Source organism: Balaenoptera borealis (genome assembly GCF_965194805.1).
Source record: "Balaenoptera borealis genome assembly, chromosome: 5".
Taxonomy (NCBI): Eukaryota; Metazoa; Chordata; class Mammalia; order Artiodactyla; family Balaenopteridae; genus Balaenoptera; species Balaenoptera borealis.
Genome location: NC_138862.1, coordinates 72,585,540 through 72,610,233, shown reverse-complemented (window position 1 = coordinate 72,610,233; position 24,694 = coordinate 72,585,540). Strand labels below are relative to the sequence as shown.

General features: G+C 40.2%; 3 protein-coding genes across 29 annotated transcripts in view; 1 reads left to right on the top strand and 2 right to left on the bottom strand.

Moving 5' to 3' along the window:
- Positions 1–2,012: 2,012 nt before the first annotated feature.
- On the bottom strand, positions 2,013–2,768 carry NCBP2AS2 (NCBP2 antisense 2 (head to head)). The gene has a single exon (XM_082393409.1). The coding sequence runs from the start codon at positions 2,757–2,759 to the stop codon at positions 2,460–2,462; it is 300 nt and encodes a 99-aa protein (XP_082249535.1). The 5' UTR covers positions 2,760–2,768; the 3' UTR covers positions 2,013–2,459.
- A 166-nt stretch (positions 2,769–2,934) lies between these two features.
- The window catches only part of NCBP2 (nuclear cap binding protein subunit 2), a 32,107-nt gene continuing 10,347 nt past the window's right edge, over positions 2,935–24,694 (top strand). The window contains exons 1-4 of one of the 3 annotated variants that reach the window (XM_082393402.1): positions 2,935–3,067; positions 5,117–5,298; positions 7,656–7,794; positions 8,396–8,463. In XM_082393402.1, the coding sequence (XP_082249528.1) occupies positions 2,990–3,067; positions 5,117–5,298; positions 7,656–7,794; positions 8,396–8,463 (467 nt within the window). In that variant the 5' untranslated portion in view covers positions 2,935–2,989. Of the gene's footprint in view, positions 3,073–5,116; positions 5,299–7,655; positions 7,795–8,395; positions 10,040–24,694 lie in introns of those variants that run through there. The other 2 variants (XM_082393401.1, XM_082393403.1) reach the window with 2 other exon arrangements.
- The window catches only part of SENP5 (SUMO specific peptidase 5), a 49,276-nt gene continuing 27,660 nt past the window's right edge, over positions 3,079–24,694 (bottom strand). For 7 of the 25 annotated variants that reach the window (XM_082393205.1, XM_082393190.1, XM_082393211.1 and 4 more), the window contains 4 exons: positions 18,962–19,099; positions 16,213–16,296; positions 14,683–14,733; positions 10,459–13,818 (listed from right to left, as the gene is read on the bottom strand). In XM_082393205.1, the coding sequence (XP_082249331.1) occupies positions 13,708–13,818; positions 14,683–14,733; positions 16,213–16,296; positions 18,962–19,099 (384 nt within the window). In that variant the 3' untranslated portion in view covers positions 10,459–13,707. The other 18 variants (XM_082393195.1, XM_082393197.1, XM_082393204.1 and 15 more) reach the window with 15 other exon arrangements.

Genomic DNA, 24,694 nt, shown 5'->3' with positions numbered 1-24,694 from the left:
CTGTGTAGACCGTAGTGGTCTGAACGCTAACAAATTTGTCTGTTGGTGTCTAGATTTGTGTGGCACCAAGGGGTGATTTGGAATTGTCCTGCAGGATAGTGGAGTGAGTTACTTCCCTGCTTCACTTTCTGACAAAGCTCACAAGAGCCTGAAAGGTATGTTGGGAGATTGTTGCCACTGGGGGTGGTGGGAAGAATTTGGTCTGTTTCTTTAGTAATAGGGAACCTGGTGGGCTGACAAGCCACTGACTACGAACACTGGAGGCTTCTCCAACGAAGCGGGGAGGCATCCAAATCTCCTCTAGCTGGAGCAGAAAGGACCCAGTTCTCTCTCTCTGCTCTCAGACTCCTTTTACAAAAACAGAGGGAACTTACTTAGTTCCTGCACACTTCTTCCACAAAAAATAAACTGCCTTCATTTCTTGCTTTCCTTCCTTTCTTACTAAATGGCCAGCTTGTCTAGAAGCTTCATTGCTTCCTGCACTGCTTCTTTCCGTCTCTGCTAGTCTAGAAAAAGACCCAACTGTGAGTGTGCTTGTTTATGTTGAGGGTAAGGGATTGGGCTGGGGACTACTAACATTCTGCTGCTCTGATGTTCAGATTCAGAGACCAAGGAGTGGGATTGAAACCAATGAGGCAAACAAGGCTGTAGAATGAACAAGTTCCTCTGGCTCCTCACTGCCAAGGTCAAAGGAGAGTCCAGTGAGTTGCCTCTGGTCTGGGAGAGGGAGGACAGGAGGGTAGGATGCCAAATTAGAACTCTGTCATTAGGAGAGTGGGACGCTGGCCTCAGAGAGGATTAAATAGAAGCCCCTCTGATGGGAAGACTGGAGGATGGAATGCCAAATCAGAACTATGACCATTAGGAAAGTGGAGGATAGGCTGCTTTTGCTTCTCCACCCTATCCAGCTCCCTCTGTGACTATCAGAATGCCAGAGTATAAACTGGTCACCAGCCTAAAAGCTTCTTGGGCTTCGAGCTTTATAGATTGCATGATGAATTGTGTAGCCTGATTAGAGACAATCAATGCATACAATGGATTTCCGAATCATGGGTCTGTTAGCTGGAGCATAGTCTTTAGAGTGTATCCCAGACCCTCTAAAATAGGAACAAGGAATCCAGGTAGCTTGTTCCATGGTAGGCAGTTGTCCTAACGCCCAGTGATGATGGTGCTTGGTGGCAGGGAAGGTAGGCATTGAAGGTCAGGGTAAATGCTGCAGGGGAAATGTGATTAGGGACTTGGGCCCTGGAGACAAACACCTGTATTCACATTCCACTCTGTAAGGCCTTGGGCAACTTAAGAAGTAGCCTTACACTTCCTCATGTGAAAGTTGTCGTAAGGAGTGAGATAACCCACACAGAGTGCAATTAGCAAGTGCCCAGTACAGAGTAAGTACTCAATATGTGCTAACTAGTATTACGATGGGCCTACAAGTCCCCAGGAATCCTAATCCACCTTGCCAGAGAAGTATGGCGCACACACTGAAACCATGGGTAATGAGTCAGTCCATTTCACCTGCCTTCGCTAATCAAGGTCATTTTAAGACTCACAAGGCCTCCAAGCAGCACACAGCCTAAACAATAAGATGTTTGATGGAGTTGTTTTCCAGGAATTTGCAGTTGGCTGTGTCTAGTTCAAGCTCTGGGCATGCTCCTGACCTTTTGACATCACAGGGCCGAAAACTCCACCGGCAGAGGCAGATGGTGCTAAGAGTCTCCATTTTTCAAGCTGTAGATGCATGTGGCTTAGTTACACCTGTGCAGAACTACAATTACCACACCTTTCTCCAATCACCTTTCCCCACGCTCCCCACGTCTCAGGCCGCCCTCCTTCTTTATTCTTTATCCCCAAAATACCCGAAGCCCCTTGCCTTGGGGAAGACAGATCTGAGACTAGTTCTCCTCCTCCCTTGGCTGCCTTGAGAGTTAACCCTCTCTTTGCTGCAAACCTCTGCATCTCAGCGTTTGGCTTGCTACGCATGGGGCAAAAGAACCTTGTCCGGTAACAATACCCATTACTCAGCTCACACATTTAATCAGAGGATTTTGGCAACTGCAGGATTGTCTTTTCATCCAGGATCTCCCCTGGAAGTAGTGTCCTGCTATATCAGTGCAGCATCCATCACTAGTTTTAGTCTCATTTCAGAGGGCAGACCCTCTTTCCGGTTGTACTTTGGTCCATGGCTCTCTGCCCGCGCGGTGTAGCAGGGCCCAGCCTATCTTTACTTCTGTCAGGCTTCGGGGGCTTTCCTCATACGCCGTGTCCCGTCCGATCACAGGTCTTCCTTCACCAGGGGTGTCGGTTTGGCCTGGGCTCTCTGATGAGCGGGACCTCTGTAGGCGGACCATCTGAGTCAGGATTCCAAGCCGTGAGCAGTGTCCGGGATGACTTCTTAGCGCCGAGGCCGGTGTCGAGCCCAGAAGGGAAAGCAGGCGACCTCGACTCGGCCTGGCCTGGGTTTAGGGGTTTGCTCCCGGGCCCTTCTGGCTACCTGGTGGTGGCCGCGGGCGTTCCCGGAGGCTGCGGCGTAGCTCCTGAATGAAGGTGTCTCTGAAGCGGGCACTGCGGCGGCCCAGAGAGCCCGCGGCCCCTGCCGCGAGGGCTCGCAGGCGCCGGGCCGCGTCCTGCCCGTGTAGCTGGGCCTGCAGCAGTGCAAAGGCGGTGAGCTGCGCCGCACGCCGGATGGGCCGCGACTCAGAGAGACGCTCCACCAGCCGCGGGCTGTGCAACAGGGCGGCCAGCAGCCGTCGTAGAACCATCCTCGGAGCGTCCCGGAACCCCGAGCACGCTGCTCTCGCTTCTGATCGGCGACGCCTGACTACGGACCACGTCTGCGCCGGCGCCGCCGGGTGACGACACTGCCGTGCTGGGATTGGAGCACGGGATTTCGAGTTTCCGCAGCAGCCTCCGAGCGTTTCCGGTTCCGCTTCCGCCGGGGCGGCTTCGTTATTCTCGCAGTGGCGGTGTCGTCGGCCGAAATCTGTGCACTATGTCGGGTGGCCTCCTGAAGGCGCTGCGCAGCGACTCCTACGTCGAGCTGAGCCAGTACCGGGACCAGCACTTCCGGGTGAGGCAAGCGGGGCAGCGAGAAGGGGAGGCCCCGGGCCTGAAGGCTGAGAATTGGTTTGCTCTTGTCTCATTGTGTCGTCTCCCATTCCCTGGTATCCCGAAACGCGAAGGGAAGCCTCGGTGCCTGCTGAGGAATGGATGCTGAAGGGGCGTTTGGATATCACTGAATCCTCTTCTCTCGTAGGCAGGGAATTTGAGGCTCGCTCTCACATTCCCTAGCAGCCGCTCCCTGATCCCCGGGGCAGTGCAGACGGGCGGCAGTAGTAGTGGCGTCTCACGTTTTCCCGAACGGTGCCGCGGGAAGGTGACTTTGTGATGAGGGGAAGCGGTGTCTTTTTGACACGTGGAGCATGTGGAGGCGCCATCCTGACCCAGATACCGGGGCTTTTAATTATTTAAAAAATTTCAGTTACATCAGCCAAACTGCGCTTTGGCGTTTCACGTGCTTTCCTGAACGGTGCCGCGGGAAGGTGACTTTGTGATGAGGGGAAGCGGTGTCTTTTTGACACGTGGAGCATGTGGAGGCGCCATCCTGACCCAGATACCGGGGCTTTTAATTATTTAAAAAATTTCAGTTACATCAGTCAAACTGCGCTTTGGCGTTTCACGTCCTTTCCTTGGGCTAGTTAAACGGCCCTCCATAAGTTGTACCTTTAGGGAGCCCTTGGAGTGTGGAGGGGGACCAGCATGTTAAGGGTCTAGATGTCAAGATCGGAGAACTGCTGGGTTTCAGAAGAGGGAAATTTTCGTTTGGCCTAAGTCATAGCAGATTCTGTGGAAAAGGGGGAGGCTGCAGATATTAAAGGTGGGTTCTTCAGTATTAGCAAAGGCGGGGATGGGGTGGAGGTGACACTCATTAACTAGTGGTTGTTTAGTAAATTTGTATTGAGTGCTGTTGCTGAAGCCTTCTGCTAAACCTTAGAGAGGGAAGACAGTTTCCACACCCTAAGACTTCATAATCCTCTAGGGATTATGGGATTGTAAATGGAAAGACTGTAAATGTACAGATTTACAATGGAGGTAAGTAATCATAATCTAGGCAGAAATGATGAGTAGAAAGGGAGGGGCTGTGAGGGTTCAGAAAATTCCCTGTGACGGGGAAGGGAGGGGTCACATACAGAAGAAGGTAGGTGTGGAGAATGTTTAAAATGCATTAGTAGGGTAGGGAAATGGAAATTTGAGGTCAAATTGAGAAAGATCTTAGATTTTCACTCAGTCTACTGTTTTTAAATGCTTACTGTATCCCAGGCATGATTTTTCATTCTATCACTTTTACAGGTCTCATTACTATAGAAAGTTCCACATCATAACCATCATGAATTTCAAGCATCCTGCAAGATTAAAACAGTGAAAGGATTCAACTTTTGCTGTTGTTTATCTCTGCAGTCTAAAGCCTATAGCTTCATTTAGATAGTAGTAAGATACTGTCTTGTAGAATTTCTACAGTGTTTCCTGAATGGGATCCACATTATTATCATACCTTAAATAAGTACTTATACCAGTTGTCCTAAACTGTAGGCTGTTTGGTGGGACATGACTTACATATGTGAGAAAAGAAGAAGGAAAAAGGAAAATGCTTCTTGACCATTATGTTAACAAATCAGTAACAGCAGTAATAAAGTGAATCTACTTTATTTAATGTCTCATTCCAGAGTCCTGAAAAACCTATTTTTAATGTATCGTTAAAATGACTCTTGTCCTGTGAACTTTTAAGGAAGTATGGGATTGGGGATAAGACTAGGTTTGGATTCCAGCTACAACTACTGATTAGATGTGTGACCCTGGACAAGCTACTTAACTGTCTTCCCTCAGGTAGAATGAGGATAATAAATTAGGACCTACTTCATTCAGCTCTGAGAATTAAATGAGACTTCCATACATGGAGATCTGACTTGCAGTCCCTTGATTCTCCCTAGAGGCAGACATATTACCTGTTTCTTGTGTGTGGTATCCATGTATATTCATACTTTTAAAAAATATAACTTGGAGCATACACTTCACATTGTTTTATGCCTTTCTTTTTTCACTTTGCTCTTGGAAATTCTAGGGTGACAATGAAGAACAGGAAAAATTACTGAAGAAAAGCTGTACATTGTATGTTGGAAATCTTTCCTTTTATACAACTGAAGAACAAATCTATGAACTCTTCAGCAAAAGTGGTGACATAAAGAAAATCATCATGGGCCTGGATAAAATGAAGAAAACAGCATGTGGGTTCTGCTTTGTGGAGTATCCTTCCTGTGTGTTTGATATAGCTATTGGCCAGAGGTGGGGCCGAGAGTGGCTGGTACCCTGTTTTACAAGATGAGTGAGGATATTCGTTGATTAGCATCCCTACACTTACCTCTGCCTCTCCTTCCTTCTGTCCAATGTGCCTGTACTCTTACACTGGGAAAGCTAGTAACATTAACATTCTTTCTGAAATCCATTCTTTTTTCATAGTTAAGAAAAATAATATTTGAAAATGTATATGCTTATGGTGTTTCAAAAAGTCCAAAGAGCGTAGTGAAAATAAAAGCCCTATACCATTCTAAGTCCAGAGACAATCAGTTATGAATCTCGTGGGTCTTTCCAGAAGTAATCCTATGGATGTGTGGTAGCGTACTGCATGCACCCATTTTTTTTTTTCACCTATCTTAGAAATTGCTTCATGTTAGCATATGTAGGTCTACCTCTTTTTAAAACAACTATATAGTATTTCATTATGTAGATGTATATAGCTTGATTTTATAGGTCAAAACCAAAGCTATATTTACTTGTGACCATTTATTCTCTCCCTGGAAACTCTCCAAATATTGGACCTTCTGGATTTATCCTTTGATGTTTTGTTTTTTAACTAATATTTTTCGGTCATTTTGTTTGAGAAATTTTCCAGACCTGATCTACCGTGTCTTTTGAATTTTCTTTTCTGTGCCCTGAATTGTTTCTTTTGGTTGCATTTATGCTGTAAAATTTCCTTCAGTTTCTGGTGATCCCTGGGTTTCTGATTATAATTAGGGGAAAAAAGACTGACTATGTGGATCTAGGCAGAACTACTTTTTTTTTTTTTAAATTAATTAATTAATTTGGCTGCGCCGGGTCTTAGTTGCAGCACATGATCTTTGTTGCCGCTCTAGTTCCCTGACCAGGGATCTAACCCGGGCCCCCTGCGCTCGGAGTGCAGAGTCTTAAGCACTGGACCATCAGGGAAGTCCCCAGGCAGAAGTTCTTAAGTTGCTGCCTTGCCTTTGGGACATGTGGATTTCTCAAATGCTAGAATGAAAAGGGATTTTATTTGGCTTGTTAATGTTAAAGACAATGCCCTAGTTCCTCCAGACAGTTCAGATCCCTATCATTTTATTTTTATTTGCCTGGGATTAAATGCCTTTCTGTTAACAGGTCTTTTTCCCACATAGTGGCTTCTCTTGTTGTGGAGCACGGGCTCTTGGTGCATGGGATTCAGTAGTTGTGGCTCGCGGGCTCTAGGGTGCAGGCTCAGTAGTTGTGGCGCATGGGCTTAGTTGCTCTGCGGCATGTGGGATCATCTTGGACTAGGGATTGAACCCGTGTCCCCTGCATTGGCAGGCGGATTCTTAACCACTGCGCCACCAGGGAAGTCCCAGAAGCCCCACTTTTGAACCTATTCCCCACTTTTGATTTTGGTATCTGATTTCTGGATTCTGCAAGCTTCTTCCACTCTTCCTTCAGATACGAGGGACGAGTGCCCAGGTTTTACTTTTGCCTCTGGTGGCAATAGTGTAAAATAGTTCACAGGGGACAGAAAAGGCAAAGAAAATACTAGATAATAACCAGTCTCTAAGAACTGGAGTGTTTTTGCATCTGCCTTGAAGGTCAGAGATCAACAATCATGACGGCAAATACCTGAAAGAAAGGCTACCGTTCATTGTTAGTGTTTTTTTCCTCAGTTTGCCCTTTAGCATTCATTTCATTCAACAAAAAATTATTGAATGCCCACAGTGTGCTAGGCATTGTGTAGATGCTGACACTGGAATTTCAGTGTTTCCCTGTGTAATTAAAGACAAGGGGAAAAAGTCCAGATCAGTATTTCCTAAACCCAGCTAATAATCATAATTACTTACAAAGATTTTTTTTTTTAATAGCACCCCGAAGATAGATTTAGTAGATCTGGTTTGAAACTACTAATGTGAGTGATATTTTGAGTGTTTCCTTATAATGAAATGCAGTGGCAATTCATATGTACCGTGACCTCTTTTTAAGGTTCTTGAATATACAGCTTCATATTTCAGGGAACCCAAAGATGCTATTGTTTTCTTGGATAACAGTTCGTGGTTAAAACCTGCACTGAACATATTTTATATTTTGCAAACCAAAATATGGAGACAGTGGAACCAGATACTTAACAGGATTATCCAAAAAATCATCGGTGTAGCCATGGATAAGTGTCATTTTTGACTGCTTCTGGACCAACCTCAAACAGGCCTGTGCAAGCCAAATGATTGTCTTTGAACTCCATCTGGTTGGATTAGTTTTTGTACTTCTTCTTAACTCAGCTTCATTTAGATGTTGCTTTCTCTGTTTACAAAAATATCTGGAGAAATGCTAATTCCTTAATAATTATAATTAAGATACTATTCAAGAGCAGATGCAGAAAATGCCATGCGGTACATAAATGGAACTCGTCTGGATGACCGGATCATTCGCACAGACTGGGACGCAGGCTTTAAGGAGGGCAGGCAGTATGGCCGTGGGCGTTCTGGGGGCCAGGTATGCAGAAAGGTTCTCTGGGTTCAGCCTTTGTGTGGGATTCCAGTCCTAAATGACAAGTGTTTTGTCAATTTGTATTTGCTCTTCTGAAAATAACTTTGTGCCTATAACCTTGGCTTGAAGTGAATCTGAAAACCACCCATTGGGGTTGGTAAATTATTTTTACACTTGATCTTAGCCAAAAGGCCGAGAAGCGATGGTAAATTATTTTTAAAAACCATTAAATAGTATATTCTCTACATCGCAAGCAACCATTATTGGACTTCTGCTAGGGGCTAAATGTTCTTCACCTGCCAAGAGTGTTGAACAAAAAGCAAAACGCACCAAAATGACTTACATTTTTATTTTAAAATAGTTTATTCTTTGCAACGTGCTATCGTTGAATGCTGAGTATGAACCTGGTGTTTGGTAAAACACCATTAGGTAGTCTTAATTTTGCAGGGCAGTTGAGCTATATTATCAGTTGCTTAAAATTATGTTCTGTTCTGCTTGAAATGTTCACATCATGACATCTGAAAAGACTTAGTTATTTGACACATTTTAGGAAGCACGTTTGTTACACTAATCTTCTCTATACTGTAACACGTTCTTTTCAATTAAGGTACGAGATGAGTATCGTCAGGACTACGATGCTGGGAGAGGAGGTTATGGAAAACTGGCCCAAAACCAGTGAGTGGTGAGAGCCCCATCATGAAAAACTCACTCCTTTGGCCTGTTGAATTTGATGTGCGTTCTCCCAAGGTCTGCGAACCTGCCTATTTTTACCAAGCTTTATTTAATATGTCTCTACTGAGCTGGAAGGCTCTTCATGGTTTTCCACTTAAAAAATTATTAAAGGACAGAATCCAAAAGAATGCCTTTAATTCTATAGTCTTAGCATCTTGGTTGTGTGTCAGATTACCACAATGATTTGTGTTGTCGGGTCAAAAATTGTGTTCCTTAGCAACAGACTTCATGTGTAATGTTGCTCGATCAGCCAAAACACACTTCTTTTAGGAAGATTGGAAAAAAAATTTTTAAGTGTTTACCATGTTTGCATCTAAGTAGGTTCATGGTCATCCCATGGGGCCTGGAATTACTATTTTTTAAATTTTAAGTTTGCATGAGATAAAGTTTAATAAGTGGAGTTTTGCTATGTAATGTAGCTTTACTCTAAATTAGGAATAGATTTTGATAACTGAATTTTTTTCTGTGTTGAATTTTAATCTCTGAAGGCAAACTTAAGAGTCAAGGGAACTTCCTAAATAGTTGGTAAGCCTTAGACAGTCGCAGGGGACACCACTTCTTATGTGCTTTATATATCAGGAAATTAGGTCAGGACTTGAAGGGTATTTACTAAACACATTTTTCAAAATATGTGTTTTAGCTAACGCTAAAAAAACCAAGGGTCTGTATTACAGGGAACCTCAACTACTCTAAGGGCAAGGGGGGACGCTGTCAGTAGGAAATGGGGAGGAAATATCAGGAGATGATGTGCGTTAAACCAGTGCCTTGACATGATGAAGGTTGCTGTGAGAGCCAGCAGATCTATTTTTTTCATTTTCAAACTGATCTTGGGAATTGAGTGGGGTTGTTTGTTTTGTTTTTAAAAAAAGAGCTTTAAGATCAAGAGAGAATGCTTAACAAAAAAATCAGAAATACTTCCCTCGGGAAATGTTTTGGCTCCTTCTCATACTGAAGTCTGTCTTGTTTTTTCCCAACTAACTAACTGTGCTGAGTTTCAGAGCCTGGATAGTGAGCTGATGGTCTCTACAGAGAAGGGAGTCTGGAGGATTTATTTTGCATTTGTAAGGCAAGAGAGAATTTCTCTAATATCATGTGACCTATTGCTCATTTTAAACTGGTAGTCGTCTAATAATTTTCCCTGATGTAAGTGATATTTTTTCATCTAGCAACAAAGTATCTCCTAATTTCCAGTAGTTTGTGAAGTTGGGGCTGAAGTATCTCAATTGAACATCTTTCATGTTACAGTAAGTGTACGTTTTCTCAAATTTAAACCGGCTATTTGAACTTTAAAAGATCTCTCTAAATTAGTTGTATTTAGGAAGACATTTGCAAATATCTAATTTATTGAGGACATACATACAATTCATTATTAAAGAAGTCTTTTTACACTGTAGTTTGAATTAATGTATTTTATATTTTGCAGTAAAACGTAACTCAGATTTCTATAGGCGTTAAAACCACAGTGGTTCCTATTTGAATTGTCTTCTGTAACAGATTTCAATAAAATTGGACCAACTTATTATTGTCTGTGTTTCCTCACCGATAATGACATTGAAGCGCTCTTTACTCTGGAATACATTCTGGGGGAATCTATGAATAGTATGCAGAATTTGCATGTCCATTTTAATTTGACTTACTAATATGGTAGCCACTAGCCACATGTAGCTAATTAAATTAAAACACTCATTTCCTCATCGTCAGTCACATTAGCTACATTTCAGATGCTCAATAGCCACCCGTGGTTAATAGATAATGGAATCTGTAGGATGCAAATACAGAACATTTCCATCGTTGCAAAAAATGCTACTACTGGACAGGGTGGGCTGCTTAGAGCCCACACTGGTCACTGTTAATAGATGAGCCTTGTCGTGACTGGTATGTCACTGGGAAAAATTACTCACCAAACAGTACATTTTATCCCACACAAGAGAACACACATTTATAAAGGCATTTAGTTTATTTTCCAAAAAAATATTTTTGCTAGAAGGTTTGAGTAATTTTTACATGATCACAATCTATCTTTCTTTCTTTAAATAATTTTTTTCTAACCAAAAGGTACCATTTAAGTGGACAGCTTGTCTAGACCTGCTTTTGTTAACACCCAAATACAATTAGCACTTCTGATGGCATTCCCTAGGTCTTCTTAATTATCTACAGACCAGGAGGCAGACCCTAGCACATAACAAAGTATGTGCTTTACACCTGCTGATTAGTTCAGTTGCATAACAATTAAGCAGAGCAGGTAATCAGGATATCTCATTCACACTATTAACACACTGGTTCTCGCCTGAAGAGTCTGATTCACCCAGAGCTCCCAATTATTCCTTCTAACCCAGGGAAGTAGTATACCACAACTGCAGAGAAAAGGGGCAGCTCAACTTAGGCTAGTGCTGGCTGTGTCCCAGTTAGGTCTGTTATTTTGTTCCAACTATAATTCAAGGTGACCAATGTTAATCATATTCAATGATAAGTAGAAAATAAAATGCAAAGCCAAAAAAAATGATTTGGGGATTACTGGCAGCAACTGCTGCTTCTCCCTTCCTTAAGTGCATCCCTTCCTTAAGAGAAGGTTGGTTCTCGATGATTCTTGAGAGAACTTAACTAAAAGTTGAACTAAATCTACATTCATTGCTATAGATTTAACAAAAGGATAAAAGCAACTACAGACTGGTAAATTTGCTGATGGAGAGGACTGAGCAGCTTGTTGAAGGCACATCATAAGCAGCTTTTAGTTTGTATAAGGCCTGCCCTCAACCCCAAAAGCATAAGGTCTGCCCACCTTGAGGGCACCCAAACAACTCAGTGCCAAGCTAGTGAGAGTAAAACAATGCCTGTCTCTTCTACCAACAGCCCAGACTGTATTTCCAAAATTTCTGTTGCAAGGAAGCCATTATTGCAAACATCAGGATAAAGGCCATTCTAAACGTAGGGCTTGGGCTAAATAGAGGTTTGCACCTAATCACAAGATGGGGGAAAGCGACTATGTGTGCTGAAGCAAGTTTCGTGAACAACAGAGAAACATTTTAACCAAACTTAAAATATTTGACATTTAAGCTAAGGCATGCTGGACGATGTACCTCAAGGTGCCCTACTAAACTGGACATGAAAGGCACCCTGGACTTGGGACAGCTCACCTTAGGTTCTCTCTGCCTCCCTGTTAAGAGCATGACCATTTCTCAGACTGGAAGAAATGGCATCTGAAACTTCGGGCATTAAGATTTTGGCCAGAACACAATTCTGTCTCTTCTGTATGCCTGGTTCTGTCAGAGAGTGAGATACGAGATACGGAGCTCTAAAGTACAAGACATTTTTAATCAATAGTTACCCATTACCAAAAAAAAAAAAAAAAAAAAACAGGCAAATGTCTTACATACAGATTTGAAAAATCTCATGTTTGTATAATTATGCCTGAAAACCTCAAGAAGACACACAACCCATTTTGTCACCTTTCCTAATGCTGATACAACCCTACCTGTAGCAGCACAAAGTGCCTCTAATATCAGTCTTTTTAATGACTTGAAGCACAATAAGAAATACTGACCTGGTTTTATACTAAGGAGTTTGAGTCTGAGGGACTAGGAAAGTGCTGGGGCTGTTTACAATGTAAACATTGGTGTTGGTGCTTGGAATGTCTGGGGATGGGAACCCTGCATGTAAACATGTTCTGACTCCACCCTCAACTGCTGGCAGTCAGCCCTACCTTATGGCCAAGTTAAACTGCACATTTTAGCTTTTTATTTTCAACACCTCACACCTAACGAGGCATAAACCGAAGCATCTTCTGCCATTTACTTGGTATTTTTCTGTACACGCTTCTGAATTTCTTATATACACATTTGTTGTTTTTCCTCCCCCAGTTCAGAAAAGATGTAGTTTAACATGCATCTTTCCTTATTTCCTTTCCTTTCCAATATCACAAAACTTTGTTAGATTAAAGATGCAAGATCCATTACTTTAATCCTAATGCAGCCAAGGGTAATAATCAGGACAGGGCCACTTCTGCCTTCCCCCAGAAGATGAGGTTCATGGAAGCAAAAAAAAGGACTCCTGTGCTGGAGTCTCAGGGTTGGTCAAGCAGAGGCAGATGAGCCCTGCATGCTGCTGAGATCACTAGAGAAATAAGAGGGAAAAAACTCATAACATTTGCTGTATTCCCACAGTTTCAAGTCTCCCTTAATACCTTTCCTGTTCTCTCCTCCCCACCCACGTGCAAAATACCTGAAGTCAGTCTTCGGTTTTGAATGTTTATATTTTAAATACCCTTGAAATAGAAAGGTATTTCGCAAATCTTAATTTCTTCCATATGGGAAACAATTACTCTTAGAAAGGCTGAATTCTCATTTGTTTGACCACTAGTTTCGACAGAGACTAATTTTTTAATGGGTCAAAACCTGAAAAGTCCAGGGAATCAGTGTTCCAGTAAAAGCCTTTGTAAGATTAAAGCATTTATTATAAATGCTTCTTAAAACCAAGATTGAAATCTCTCATGTGTGAAGATAAACGGACCCTCAAGGTCACTGTCTTTTTCTCATACCTTAATCAACTCTTCCAAAGCAGGCACTGTGCTTACAAGTGTGCCTCCATAAATAGAACAAATCAGTCAGTTTATGGCCACTTCCTTTTCACCCTTCAAAAGGAATGTGACTCACTTGGAGAGGGAAGTCAGTGAAAGGTGCTGCTGGTAAAAATAAAGCAGGACTGGCTTTGTCGGAAACCCCTTCTAGCTACCCTTTATGCCCCAGGGAACATCTACTATTCTCAGAGTTGCGTTGTATCAAAAACATCCTGCATTTTTAGGTTCTGGAATTAAAATTTAAACCTGTATTCAGTTCACATCTAACTAAGTTTCAAAAGCTGCACCAAATCTACTAGGCTTTTTTTTTTTTTTTTTTAATACTCTGCACTGCATGCTCTGTCTATATGCATGCGTTTGGATAATAAATATTAAATATGGGGGGACACACACACACAGAACCCATAAAATTAAAAATGAAACCAAACTGAACATTAAAAAATAGCACATGGTAACTAGGGAAATGAGTAAGGGCAGAAAATAAATTTGAGGTAACAACAGTGGCCCAACACCACTGATCTGAAATATCTGTAAAAATTCAAATAAGTTTGGAGATTCAAGTAACAAACCATCTGCTCCAACTTGGTCAGACTTCCCAGAGTCCCTGCTGAGTTTCAGTCCATGAGCCGGCACTCACACAGCTCCTTGTAAATCCTCTTCCGCACTCGGGGCATGTCTTCTTGGGAAAACTGGAAAGGCTGCTCTAAGGCGAGGCACTTGCAGTACTGCAAAGGTCCCAGAAACACTTAAGTGGCACGTGGAGTTATGTACCAGCCTAATGTATTTTACTAGATGCAGACCTAATAGAATAGGGTCTAAGGCAAATGTTAAAGTTTGTTTAAACTTGTAAAACTGTTTTAAAACATTTACCTCCAAATTATAGTCAATTTTCCAGGCAAGTATATGTCTTGGGATTCTCCCTCCCTCCCCACTCAATACTGTGAAAAGCAAAACCGATGAAGGGGCTCCAATTCTTCTCAAGGTGAGACCTGCTGAGAATGCAGCCAGACCTAACATGGCCTTTAAGTGAGAACTTGAATTTGTTTACAAATGTTGAGTCATATGAGTGAGCCCATCTTCCAAGATCTTTGGAAATCTCTAAATTCATGGATTATATAATTTCCTTCATAAATGTAATGTATAACAACTTTTTCAATAGCCCTTTGAGACCTAAGATCTACAGCATGAGAAAGCACAGTGTTTAAATGTGGCCCTTATTTAAAATCTAATTAGTTTTTACTCTGTGGTTAAAGACCACCTGCCAACGGTTAGAAAAATATAGTTAATACCACCAATGCCAAGGGTCTATGAAACAGACAAATTCACGTCAGTCTCCAATGTGGCTTACCAATAGCCTCTGATAAGACATGGATGATACTAATTATTCATCCTCAGCCTTAGAAGGTGGTTCTTCCTAATGATAATATATGAAAATGCAGAAACTACTGCTTCCCAACAACAAAGGAGGGTTGGGAGGAAAAGTGTTCTGTTATCTGTACCTAGTACCTGTATACATCAGAGGGATCCCACTTCTCCTCCCTAAACCCAATAAATTTATAAATTGTAAATACTGAAAAAACTTTCTTTACCTGGAGCACAAATACTCCACAGTCACTGTCATTTTTCTGTTGTGGAATACACTAAGGGGAAAAACAAAACGATCATTAAAATAAAACCAAGTATTCCTCTTCAGGTAAGAAAAGCTGTTTTTATGGAAAAATGAGCAAGACAGGAAACTTGTCTGTATCCAAGACAGCTGGTGTGTACCTCTGGTATTCAAAGTGTTTGAGTTTATGGAGGCATCTGGCCATGAAAAGAGCTATCAATCAACCACAACTTAGAACGTTTTGCCTAAATATGAGAAGTGGGAAATCAAATAAAATCCTATTTTAAAACTTCCCTTTGGATAATTAGTTTTGCTGTCAATTCACTGACAATGGAATCAAATGGAATTGTGGATCAGAGAACGCAGTGCCAGCGCGCGGCCTGGACTCTGAATACTTAGTAACAATGCTGCTTGGCAGTCTTCCCTTTTCATCTCGTATTTCACAACTCTGTCCTATTCTTTTAAAGACATGGTAAAGGTAAGCAGTATGTTTTCCAAAGAACTGGTTACTGTATTCTGCCTAAAGTGTTGGAATATGAAAGATCCTGATTAAATTTAGAATACCTGGATATACTACTGGGTAAATTCAGAATATTCACAAGTTCAGTTCTGGTTTGAACTAATATACTAGGTTATTGAAAACACAAAACATAAGTTTAGAAGTTAGCATTTAGTACAGCTCAAGGATAAACAAATAAGCCTTGTCCCTTTGGGTTTGGGTTAAAGGTTTATTTCAAGACCCTGCCTTTTTAACAGTGTCTTTGATCCGGATAGACCTGAGATCAAAGACTTCACTCTGTCAATAGTTTTGATGGCCTTTGGGGAAGCTCACACCTAGGATTCAGTTTTCTCATCTATAATAAAGAGCTTCTTATCCCTAAATGACCTGCCTACCTCACAGACTGTAAGGATCAAATAAGATCATACATACAAAAACACTATGAAAACAAAGCAGTGCCCATAAAACGGAAGACACTGATACTTGTGACAGGGTTAAGAGGCTACGCCTGCTCACTCTGCCCCTCACACAGCTTTTATGTCTATGGCCAAACATAGTGCTGCTTCTAGACTGTTCAGACTGAAGCACTCAGGCCACTTGTCTTCCCCAAATGCCTGGAAAGCAGCCCAGTGCACTTGCTCCCTTAGTGAATCCAAATAGTCATTTCAGTATTTCTCTGGGTCTACATGAGTCATCTGGAAATAAGAGCCATGAGGCAAGAGGCAGGTGCCACCAAAAAAAATTTTTCCTTTTTTTCAACAGAGCAACTATATCATTAGCAGCTGCCCCCGGGATGAAATGACTGAATTTATTTGCCCCAGCAGGCAGTGGGAAATTGGGCAGCCAGGTGATGAATACTGAACTGAGGTTTACTCTGAGCTGCCTCCCTGCAGCCTCTAGGCTCTCTGTTGGTATCTTCATGATCAGTCTTCATGTGCTTTTAAAGACACCCACCCCCTTAGACAATTCCAGCCCCTTGACATGCCTGGGTTTTCATTTTTATCACTTACTTACCTTGGTAACAGCAGTCTGCCAACCCTGAAGAAATTCAGGTCTATTTTTTTCTCTGGCTTCAGTCAGCAAATACTTTCTTATATTCTGGTTAAAAAGAAACCACAACACAGATGCTGTGTTCCATCAGTTGGTGAAAAATGGAACCTGCCCGCAGCAGACAGAAGCAAAGGAGGAGGCTGTGGCCCCACCACTGGGCAGAGTATGCATTAAAGAGTTTAAAGCTGGAACTTGATTTCAGACCTTTTTCACTTTATAGAGTGAAGGACTCAGACCTTCTGTACTGTATGCACTTAGACTGTGGACACTGGTATATGCTTTAATTAGATCTTTTTATGAGATGGTCAGCCTTTTCCAGGAGTAAGTCAACTTGCTGAATTTGAAACTTAAATAAATACTGGCAAAACAAAAAGAAAGGCTTAATTACTGCCAATGCTCAACAAAGGGAAGGAACCCATGGCAGAAATCATTAATAACTGAAATGAAATTTAAACATTCTAGCCTTAGATATACTCCATGTTTTTGAGGGCTGCAGGTAAAAGTATCATTCAGCTTCTAGAAAGTGATACTTAAAACCCATCCTGGATACTAAATACAGTCAAGTCCACTGCTGAAATCTCTACCAAGATGAAGCCTACTGGAGTTCCTAATTTTCCCTTATGCCCTCCACCTCTTTGTGTATCTTTCTCTGCCTATCTTTTCTAAGGGTGGTCAGAGGTTACATGAATTAAATTAACCCCCTGAAGGTGGAGCAGAAGTATGTATGTACATGTAGAGATACAAGTATGTGTCTGTATATACATACATACATATACACATACACATATCTGCAGATTCATATTTTCTTTCCATATATGGTATCATTCTGCAACTTGCTTTTCCAAACTCAGTATGTCTTGGAGATCTTTCCACGTTAGGACACAAAGATCTACTATATTCTTTTTAACTGCTATTGTCAGTTTAATATTGTGAATATACTACAGTGTATGTATTTAGCTATTCTGTTAGTAGAGCTAAATTTAGGTTGTTTTGACTTTTCACTATTATCAGTAATGCTGCAATGAACATCCTGGTGTATGCCCCATTCTTGTGTGCATATACAAGTATTTTTATGTAGTATATACCAAGAAATAGAACTGGTATGTAATAGGATATGTGTCTTTTTAATTTATAAGGCACTTAGAATTGCTTAGAATTGTAATTGTTCCCCAAATGGCTGTATCAATTTATACACTCCACCAGAAATTGAAAATGCCTGTTTCTTACACCTACTTTAGTACCATCAAACTTTTCCTAACATAATAGGCAAAAAATGGAACCCTGAGGTGGTTTTAATTTGCATTTCCCATATTTCTGGTGAGGCTGAGCATCTCTCCATGTGTTTAATGGCTATTTGCATTTTTCCTAAAAATTACTTATTTTATCCTTTGTCCCTTTCTATTAGATACTTACTTCTTTTTCTTATTCATTTGTAGTTCTTTTTATATTCTGGATAGTGACTATTATCTATGTCACAAACATTTTCTCCAAATCTATCCCTTTTAACTTTATGACAGACAGAAGTTTTAAATGATGACATGGTCAAATTTATCAATCTGTTCCTTTATGTCTTTTGCTTTTTTTGGTTCTGCATAAGAAGACCTTCCATACTCTTTGTGTTTTATATTTAGGTCATTATTCCATCTGGAATTTGTTCTTATAAATAGTATGAAATAGAATCTGTATTTTACTTTTCCAAATAGATAGCTAATTTTCCCAATGGCATATATTGAATAGCCTGTCCATCCCCAACTTTATTATATACTAAGTTCCCACATATACATGAGCTACTTCTAGATTCTCTATGCTGTTCCACCAATCCACTTGTCTATTCCTAAACCAATATAATTAAAATAGCTTTAATTTTTAAAACTTTGTGATATGGTTTGACATCTAGTAGACCAAATATTCCTTTCTTCAGTTTTGATCTACTTCAAAACTATTTTAGCTGTTCATGCACATGAATTTTGCAATATGAATTCTAGGATGAGCTTATCAGGTTTCATTCAAAATCCTCCTGGGAAATTGATTAGGACAGAAATTAGTATATATTAGTTTAGGGAGAATTAATCTCCTTCCAATACTGAGTGTGCCTGTCTTCCCATCTATTCAGATTTCCTTTAAATACTTTAGAGTCTTCATCTCAAAGAATGTCCCCATTTTTTGTTAGGGTATATTCCTGGGTAATTCATGTCTTTGCTACTTTTGAAAATGGAATCTTTCTGTTTTCATTTACATTTTCTAACTGTGCGGGAGAATCAGGAAACATACTGATTTTTCTTGCTTTGTATCCCACCATCTTATTGAACTCTTATTAACTGAACTCTAATATTTTGCCAGATGATTCTCTTGGCTATAATACATTCTACAGAAGTTACTCTGAAGATACAAGCCAATTTTAGCTCTAAGAGAAACCAAGGAAAATGATTTCTATCCACATCCAAAATGTATTTTTAAGGGAAAGACAGAAAAAAATCTGATGAAATCCAAAACAGGGCATGTATCTCAGAGAGGGATCCAGATCATGGACAGCTACCTCTTCCCACCTGGAGATTCCTCTTGTCCTTTTCTCTGCCAACATTTTTGACATGACATGACAGAAACTGATCATCTATGGTACTGACTTCTGTTGTTCTATCCTAGAGCTGAGATACCATCTGGTCAATCACAAAATAAATGGGGAAAAAAAGGGGGGGGCAGTATATTAACTTACCTCTACACAAAACTTAAAATGAATGCCTTGGGAATCATAAAATGAAATAATTCGATTAGAGAGTGTCACAGTAATGAGAGACCAGTGGACTTCCAGGTGAATAGGAATCAACAGAAGACTCTTTTTAAACAAATCCACCTGATCAAGGAAAGAAAAAGAAATGTAGCCATCACCACAGGCTTTCCAAACCAACAACAAAAAGCAGCTTCCATTTACTGACCTTTGACCTGTCCAAGGTCATAAAACTAGGAAGTGGTGAAGCCAGAATCTGAACGCAGATCTTAGTCTAAAGCCCATGTTTGTAACTAGTAAGCTAAAACACACAAGAAAATTGAAGATACAGAAAGCACTGTTTTCCATTTAACCTGCTAAACCTGTGCTTATTAACTACCTAATATGACTTAGCCCCTTATTTTTAAGCTTAACTTATTATATACATATTTGACCTAGAATCAATTCTTATTTAGGAAGGAATTGTGGTATTAGAAAACAACATAGCCGCCTTTTAGCCTTCTATCTTTCTACAGATTCAGTACAGTAGTTAAGATCACAGGCTCTGAAGTTAAGTCTGGTCAAGTTCAAATTGTAGCTCTGCCACTTATTGGCCAGATGACTTTGGCAATTTTCATAGCTTCTCTGTGCCTTGATTTCCTCAATTATAAAATACAGATAACAATAGTACCGACCTTATGAAGTTGTTGAGAGTGACAATAAATGTAAAATGCACACAAGTGTGCTTAGCAAATTATATGTAGCCAATAAATCTTAGCTGTTATCATTAACACTACCTCGAATCTCTCAGATGTCGAAATTGAGAAAAAGAGCCTTGATAATTCTTCATGTCCTTCACATCCTCACTCACCCTTCATATCGTAATACATATCGTTTAAAAATCTAGAAATATTCACTATACCACTCAAAATCCCAGTTGTGGACTGGATGATAAAGTAGTAGGTACTCAATAAACATTTGTAAAAGAGTGAATGGATTTTTCTCAGGCGTTTCTTGTATTTTAGTGATTCCCTGGGTTAAAACAATTACAGGGCTATTTTCTTTTTTAATTATTTATTTTATTTTTGGCTGTGTTGGGTCTTCGTTGCGGTGCACGTGCTTCTCATTGCCATGGCTTTTCTTGTTGCGGAGCACAGGCTCTAGGCACAAGGGCTTCAGTAGTTGTAGCACGAGGGCTCAGTAGTTGTGGCTCACAGGCTCTAGAGCACAGGCTCAGGAGTTGTGGCGCATGGGCTTAGTTGCTCTGCAGCATGTGGGATCTTCCCGGATCACGGATCGAACCCGTGTCCCCTGCACTGGCAGGTGGATTCTCAACCACTGCGCCACCAGGGAAGTCCCTACAGGGCTATTTTAAACTAGATTCTTAGAAACTATTTCTCAAGCGTTCTTTGCTTTCTGATATTCAGATAATGTCGTGTTCTAGAAGAATCTTCTACCAGTCTACATGACCTTGTAACAAACCACTTCTGCTTTTCAGTTTCTGTATCCATAAACCTGGGAGGTGAGGTGGACAGGAAATACTAAACAGGACAGACAATTGGTCCTTTCCAGCTCAAAAATTCTGAGTAACTAAAACTAGAAATCATATTTAAAATACAGCATTAAATGAGACCAAATTTACACTTTTCTCAAAAAGACACTTTTTTCTTAATTATAAATCAATTTTAAAATAAAAATTACAAAATACAGATAAAAGGATATACTTCAGTTTATGTCTTTCCAGATCTTTGTCTTTTTAATATATTAATTTTCACACACACACACACACACAACCTTATTACATATATGTAATTAAGAATGACGTGTGTGGAGTGACTAAGGTAGAAAAATAGAAGATGTGATGATGAAGAGTCTGGTTGTTAACAGGCTTTCTTAGATTGAGAGATAATGTCTAAACAAGACTGAGTTTGGAGCACATTTCTTCAACATGTGTAGGTTAAAGGTTTCACTTGTCAGGTGGAGTGTGTATTGAGACTGTGTATTGAGACTTGTGTATAAACAAGAAGGTAGGCACAAAGCCCTCTGGTTATCAGAGGATTTAGCTTCAGGAGAAATGGGGGGTTATCTACTCTAGATGGCAAAGAGTTGGGAGAGGCTCATGGGCTTGGCATGCTAATAAGGTAGAATTAGAAGATGAACTTTCAAAACGCATTGTTTACAAAAATCTTTCTCAATGAACTATGCCCTCTCTGTATGTATTAAAAAAGTTGGTTTCTCATTTGGATAATAAAGTGGAGAGCTAGTAGTGGGAACTTATCTAATTCAAAGTTAGTATTTAAATTTCTAAGAGAAATATATCTGAAACAGTAACAAGTTGTATATTGCCAAAAACTACAGGAAAAAATGAAATATAATGCCTTGATTTGGAGATGAAAAGAGCTTGAAATACATAAAGTACTTTAAAATTGTAGAAAATATAGTTCAAAATGATGAAATAAGAATATGCTACAGCAGGAGGGACAAAAAAAAAAAAAAAGAATGATGTGTGTGGTCAATTGTATTACTGATCTCAATTATTTGGTGTCCTCCCTGTAAGAGGATTATACAGAACTACCTATTACCATGTGGCTTCACTGCCCCTTCCAGGGGGAAAAATGTAGTCATATGATTCGCTGTAAAGAGAAATGAACTTATGTCATGACCAAGCTGAAACTTCAAGAGCCATCATGTGGCCCTGAGACTGACATGTCTGAAGATTAGGTGCTGCTCCTTCAGTTTGGGTCCCATTAAAGGAATAAAGATGAGAAAACACAGGATCATCTCCTTAGATATAGGGAAAAGCATTTGATAAAATTCAACATCCATCTATGATTAAAAGCTCTCAGCAAACTAAGAATAGGAGGGAACTTCCTTAACCTGATAAAGAGCATCTACAAAAAACCTACAACTGACATCATAAACAGCAGTGAAAAACTGAATGCTTTCCTCCTAAGATTAGGAACAAGGCAAAGGTGTCCTCTCTCATTACTTTTATTCAACAATGTACTAGGGGCTTCCCTGGTGGCGCAGTGGTTGAGAGTCTGCCTGCCAATGCAGGGCACACGGGTTCGAGCCCTGGTCTGGGAAGATCCCACATGCCGCGGAGCAACTAGGCCCGTGAGCCACAACTGCTGAGCCTGTGCGTCTGGAGCCTGTGCTCCGCAACAAGAGAGGCCACGATAGTGAGAGGCCCGCGCACCGCGATGAAGAGTGGCCCCCGCTTGCCACAATTAGAGAAAGCCCTCGCACAGAAACGAAGACCCAACACAGCCAAAAATAAATAAATAAATAAATATTTAAAAAAAAAAAAAAAAGAAAACCGGTCTCTTTAAAAAAAACAAAAAAAAACAATGTACTAGAAGTCCTAGCCAGTGCAATAAAGCAAGAAAAAGATGGCATACGATTTGGAAAGGAAGAAATAAAACAGTCATTACTTACAGACATGACTTTCTATGAAATTCTCACATAATCTACAAAAAAGCTCCTAAAACCAGAGTGAGATTGACAAGTCACAGGATACAAGGTCAATTTACAGAAATCAATTGTATTTCTATATACTAACTGCAAACAATTGGAAGATAACATTTTAAAAATTCTGTTTTTAGCAGTTTCATCAATATGAAATACTTAGGGATACATTAAAAAAAAAAAATAAGAGCTCACATGCCACAATTAAGGAGCCCAGCGGCTGCAACTAAGGGACCTGCAAGTTGCAACTAAGGAGCACATGTGCTGCAACTAAAGGAGCTGGTGAGCCACAACTAAGGATCCCGCCTGCTGCAACTAAGACCCAGCGCAACCAAATAAATAAATACGTGCAAGATCTGTACACTAAGATTTATAAAATATTGCTGAGAAAAATTAAAGACCCAAATAAATGGAAAATATACCATGTCATGGACTAGAAGACTTAATACCGTTAAGATGTCCATTCTCCCCAAATGAATATACAGATTAAACACAATCCCAATCATAATCCAGCAAGTTTTTTAAAAGTAGAGATTGACAAAATGATTCTAAAATTTATATGAAAATGCAAAAGGACCTAGAATTGCCAAAGCAATTTGGAAAAAGAAGGCTAAAGCTGGACACTTACACTGATTTTAAGACAAACTGTAAAGATAAAGTGATCAAGACAGTGTGGTATTAGCATAAAAACAAAGAGATCGATGCAAGAAAACATAAAGTCCAGAAACAGACCCATACATATATGGTCCACTGACTTTCTACAAAGATGCCAAAGCAATTAAAGTGGGAAAGAGAAGCCTTTTCAGGAAATGCCAATGGAGGGAAAAAAAAAAAGAACCTTGATCCCTACTTTATGTCTTACACAAAAACTGAGATGTACCAGAGATGTAAATGTAAAACCTAAAACTATAAAGCTGTCAGAAGAAAACATATGAGGCAACTATTTTTTAGACTGGATATAGAAAGCAAGACTATAAAAGAAAAAAGTATGGTAAATTAGATTTCATCAAAATAAAAATCTCCATTCATCAAAACACATGTTTAGGGACTTCCCTGGCGGTCCAGTGGTTAAGACGCCACACTCCCAATGCAGGGGGCACTGGTTCAATCCCTGGTCAGGGAACTAAGATCCCAAATGCCTCATGGTGTGGCCAAAAAAAAAAACACCACATATTTAAGAAATAAGTATAAAAGCCACAGACTGAGAGAAAACAATAAAAAAGTATAGATCTGACAAAGGACTTACATCCAGAACTCAATCATAAGCACTTCTTTATTATAAAACTTTTCATTTTTTAAAAAAATTAATTTATTTATCTATTTTTGGCTGTGTTGGGTCTTCATTGCTGCCTGCGGGTTTTCTCTAGTTGCGGCGAGCAGGGGCTACTCTTCATTGCAGTGCGCGGGCTTCTCACTGCAGTGGCTTCTCTTGTTGAGTAGCACGGGTTCTAGGCACACAGGCTTCAGTAGTTGCAGCACGCAGGCTCAGTAGTTGTGGCTCGTGGGCTCTAGAGCGCAAGCTCTGTAGTTGTGGCGCACGGGCTTAGCTGCCCTGCAGCATGTGGGATCTTCCTGGACCAGGGATCGAACCTGTGTCCCCTGCATTGGCAGGCGGATTTTTAACCACTGCGCCACCAGGGAAGTCCCAAAACTTTTCATTCTTATCATTCACCCATTTTTCTATTGAGTTGGTGAGGTCTTTTTCTTATTGATGTGTAGAAGCACTTTATATATTTAAATAATTAGTTCTGTGATTTGAATTGCAAATATTTTTTCCCAGTTTACTGTTTGTCCTTTTAGGTAATTTAATTAATTCTTTTTTTTTTTTTTTTATGTCATCTGAGTTTTAAGTTGTACACAGAATGGACTTTGCTACTCTGAGATTATTTTTTTAAAGTTCTGCTATAGATTTCCTTTGTACTTCCACTGTTTCACTGTCTTGTTGCATTCAAATCCTTCGTCGTTCTGTAATTTATCTTAATGTAGTCTAATTTAGTGAGTACTTAATTCTTCTATCTTTCATTTTTTCTTTAATAATAATGCATTTATGGCCATTATTTTTTCCTCAAAACAGCTTTCATTATGTTCCATAGTGGTTGGTAAGATGTGTTCCCCTTTCTATCCTTTTCTAGACAGTTTGTATATAATTTCATTTTTTATTTTCTTTTAGACCCAGGGGTTATATCAAGGGTTTATATCAAGTGCATTTTTTTAATTAAGATTTTTTTTAGTCATCTTTTAATATTTATTTTTAATTTAACTGAACTGTGGTTA

Excerpts from the sequence above, each read along its gene's own strand:
- NCBP2AS2 (XM_082393409.1), bottom strand. The coding sequence starts at position 2,759 with ATGGTTCTACGACGGCTGCTGGCCGCCCTGTTGCACAGCCCGCGGCTG.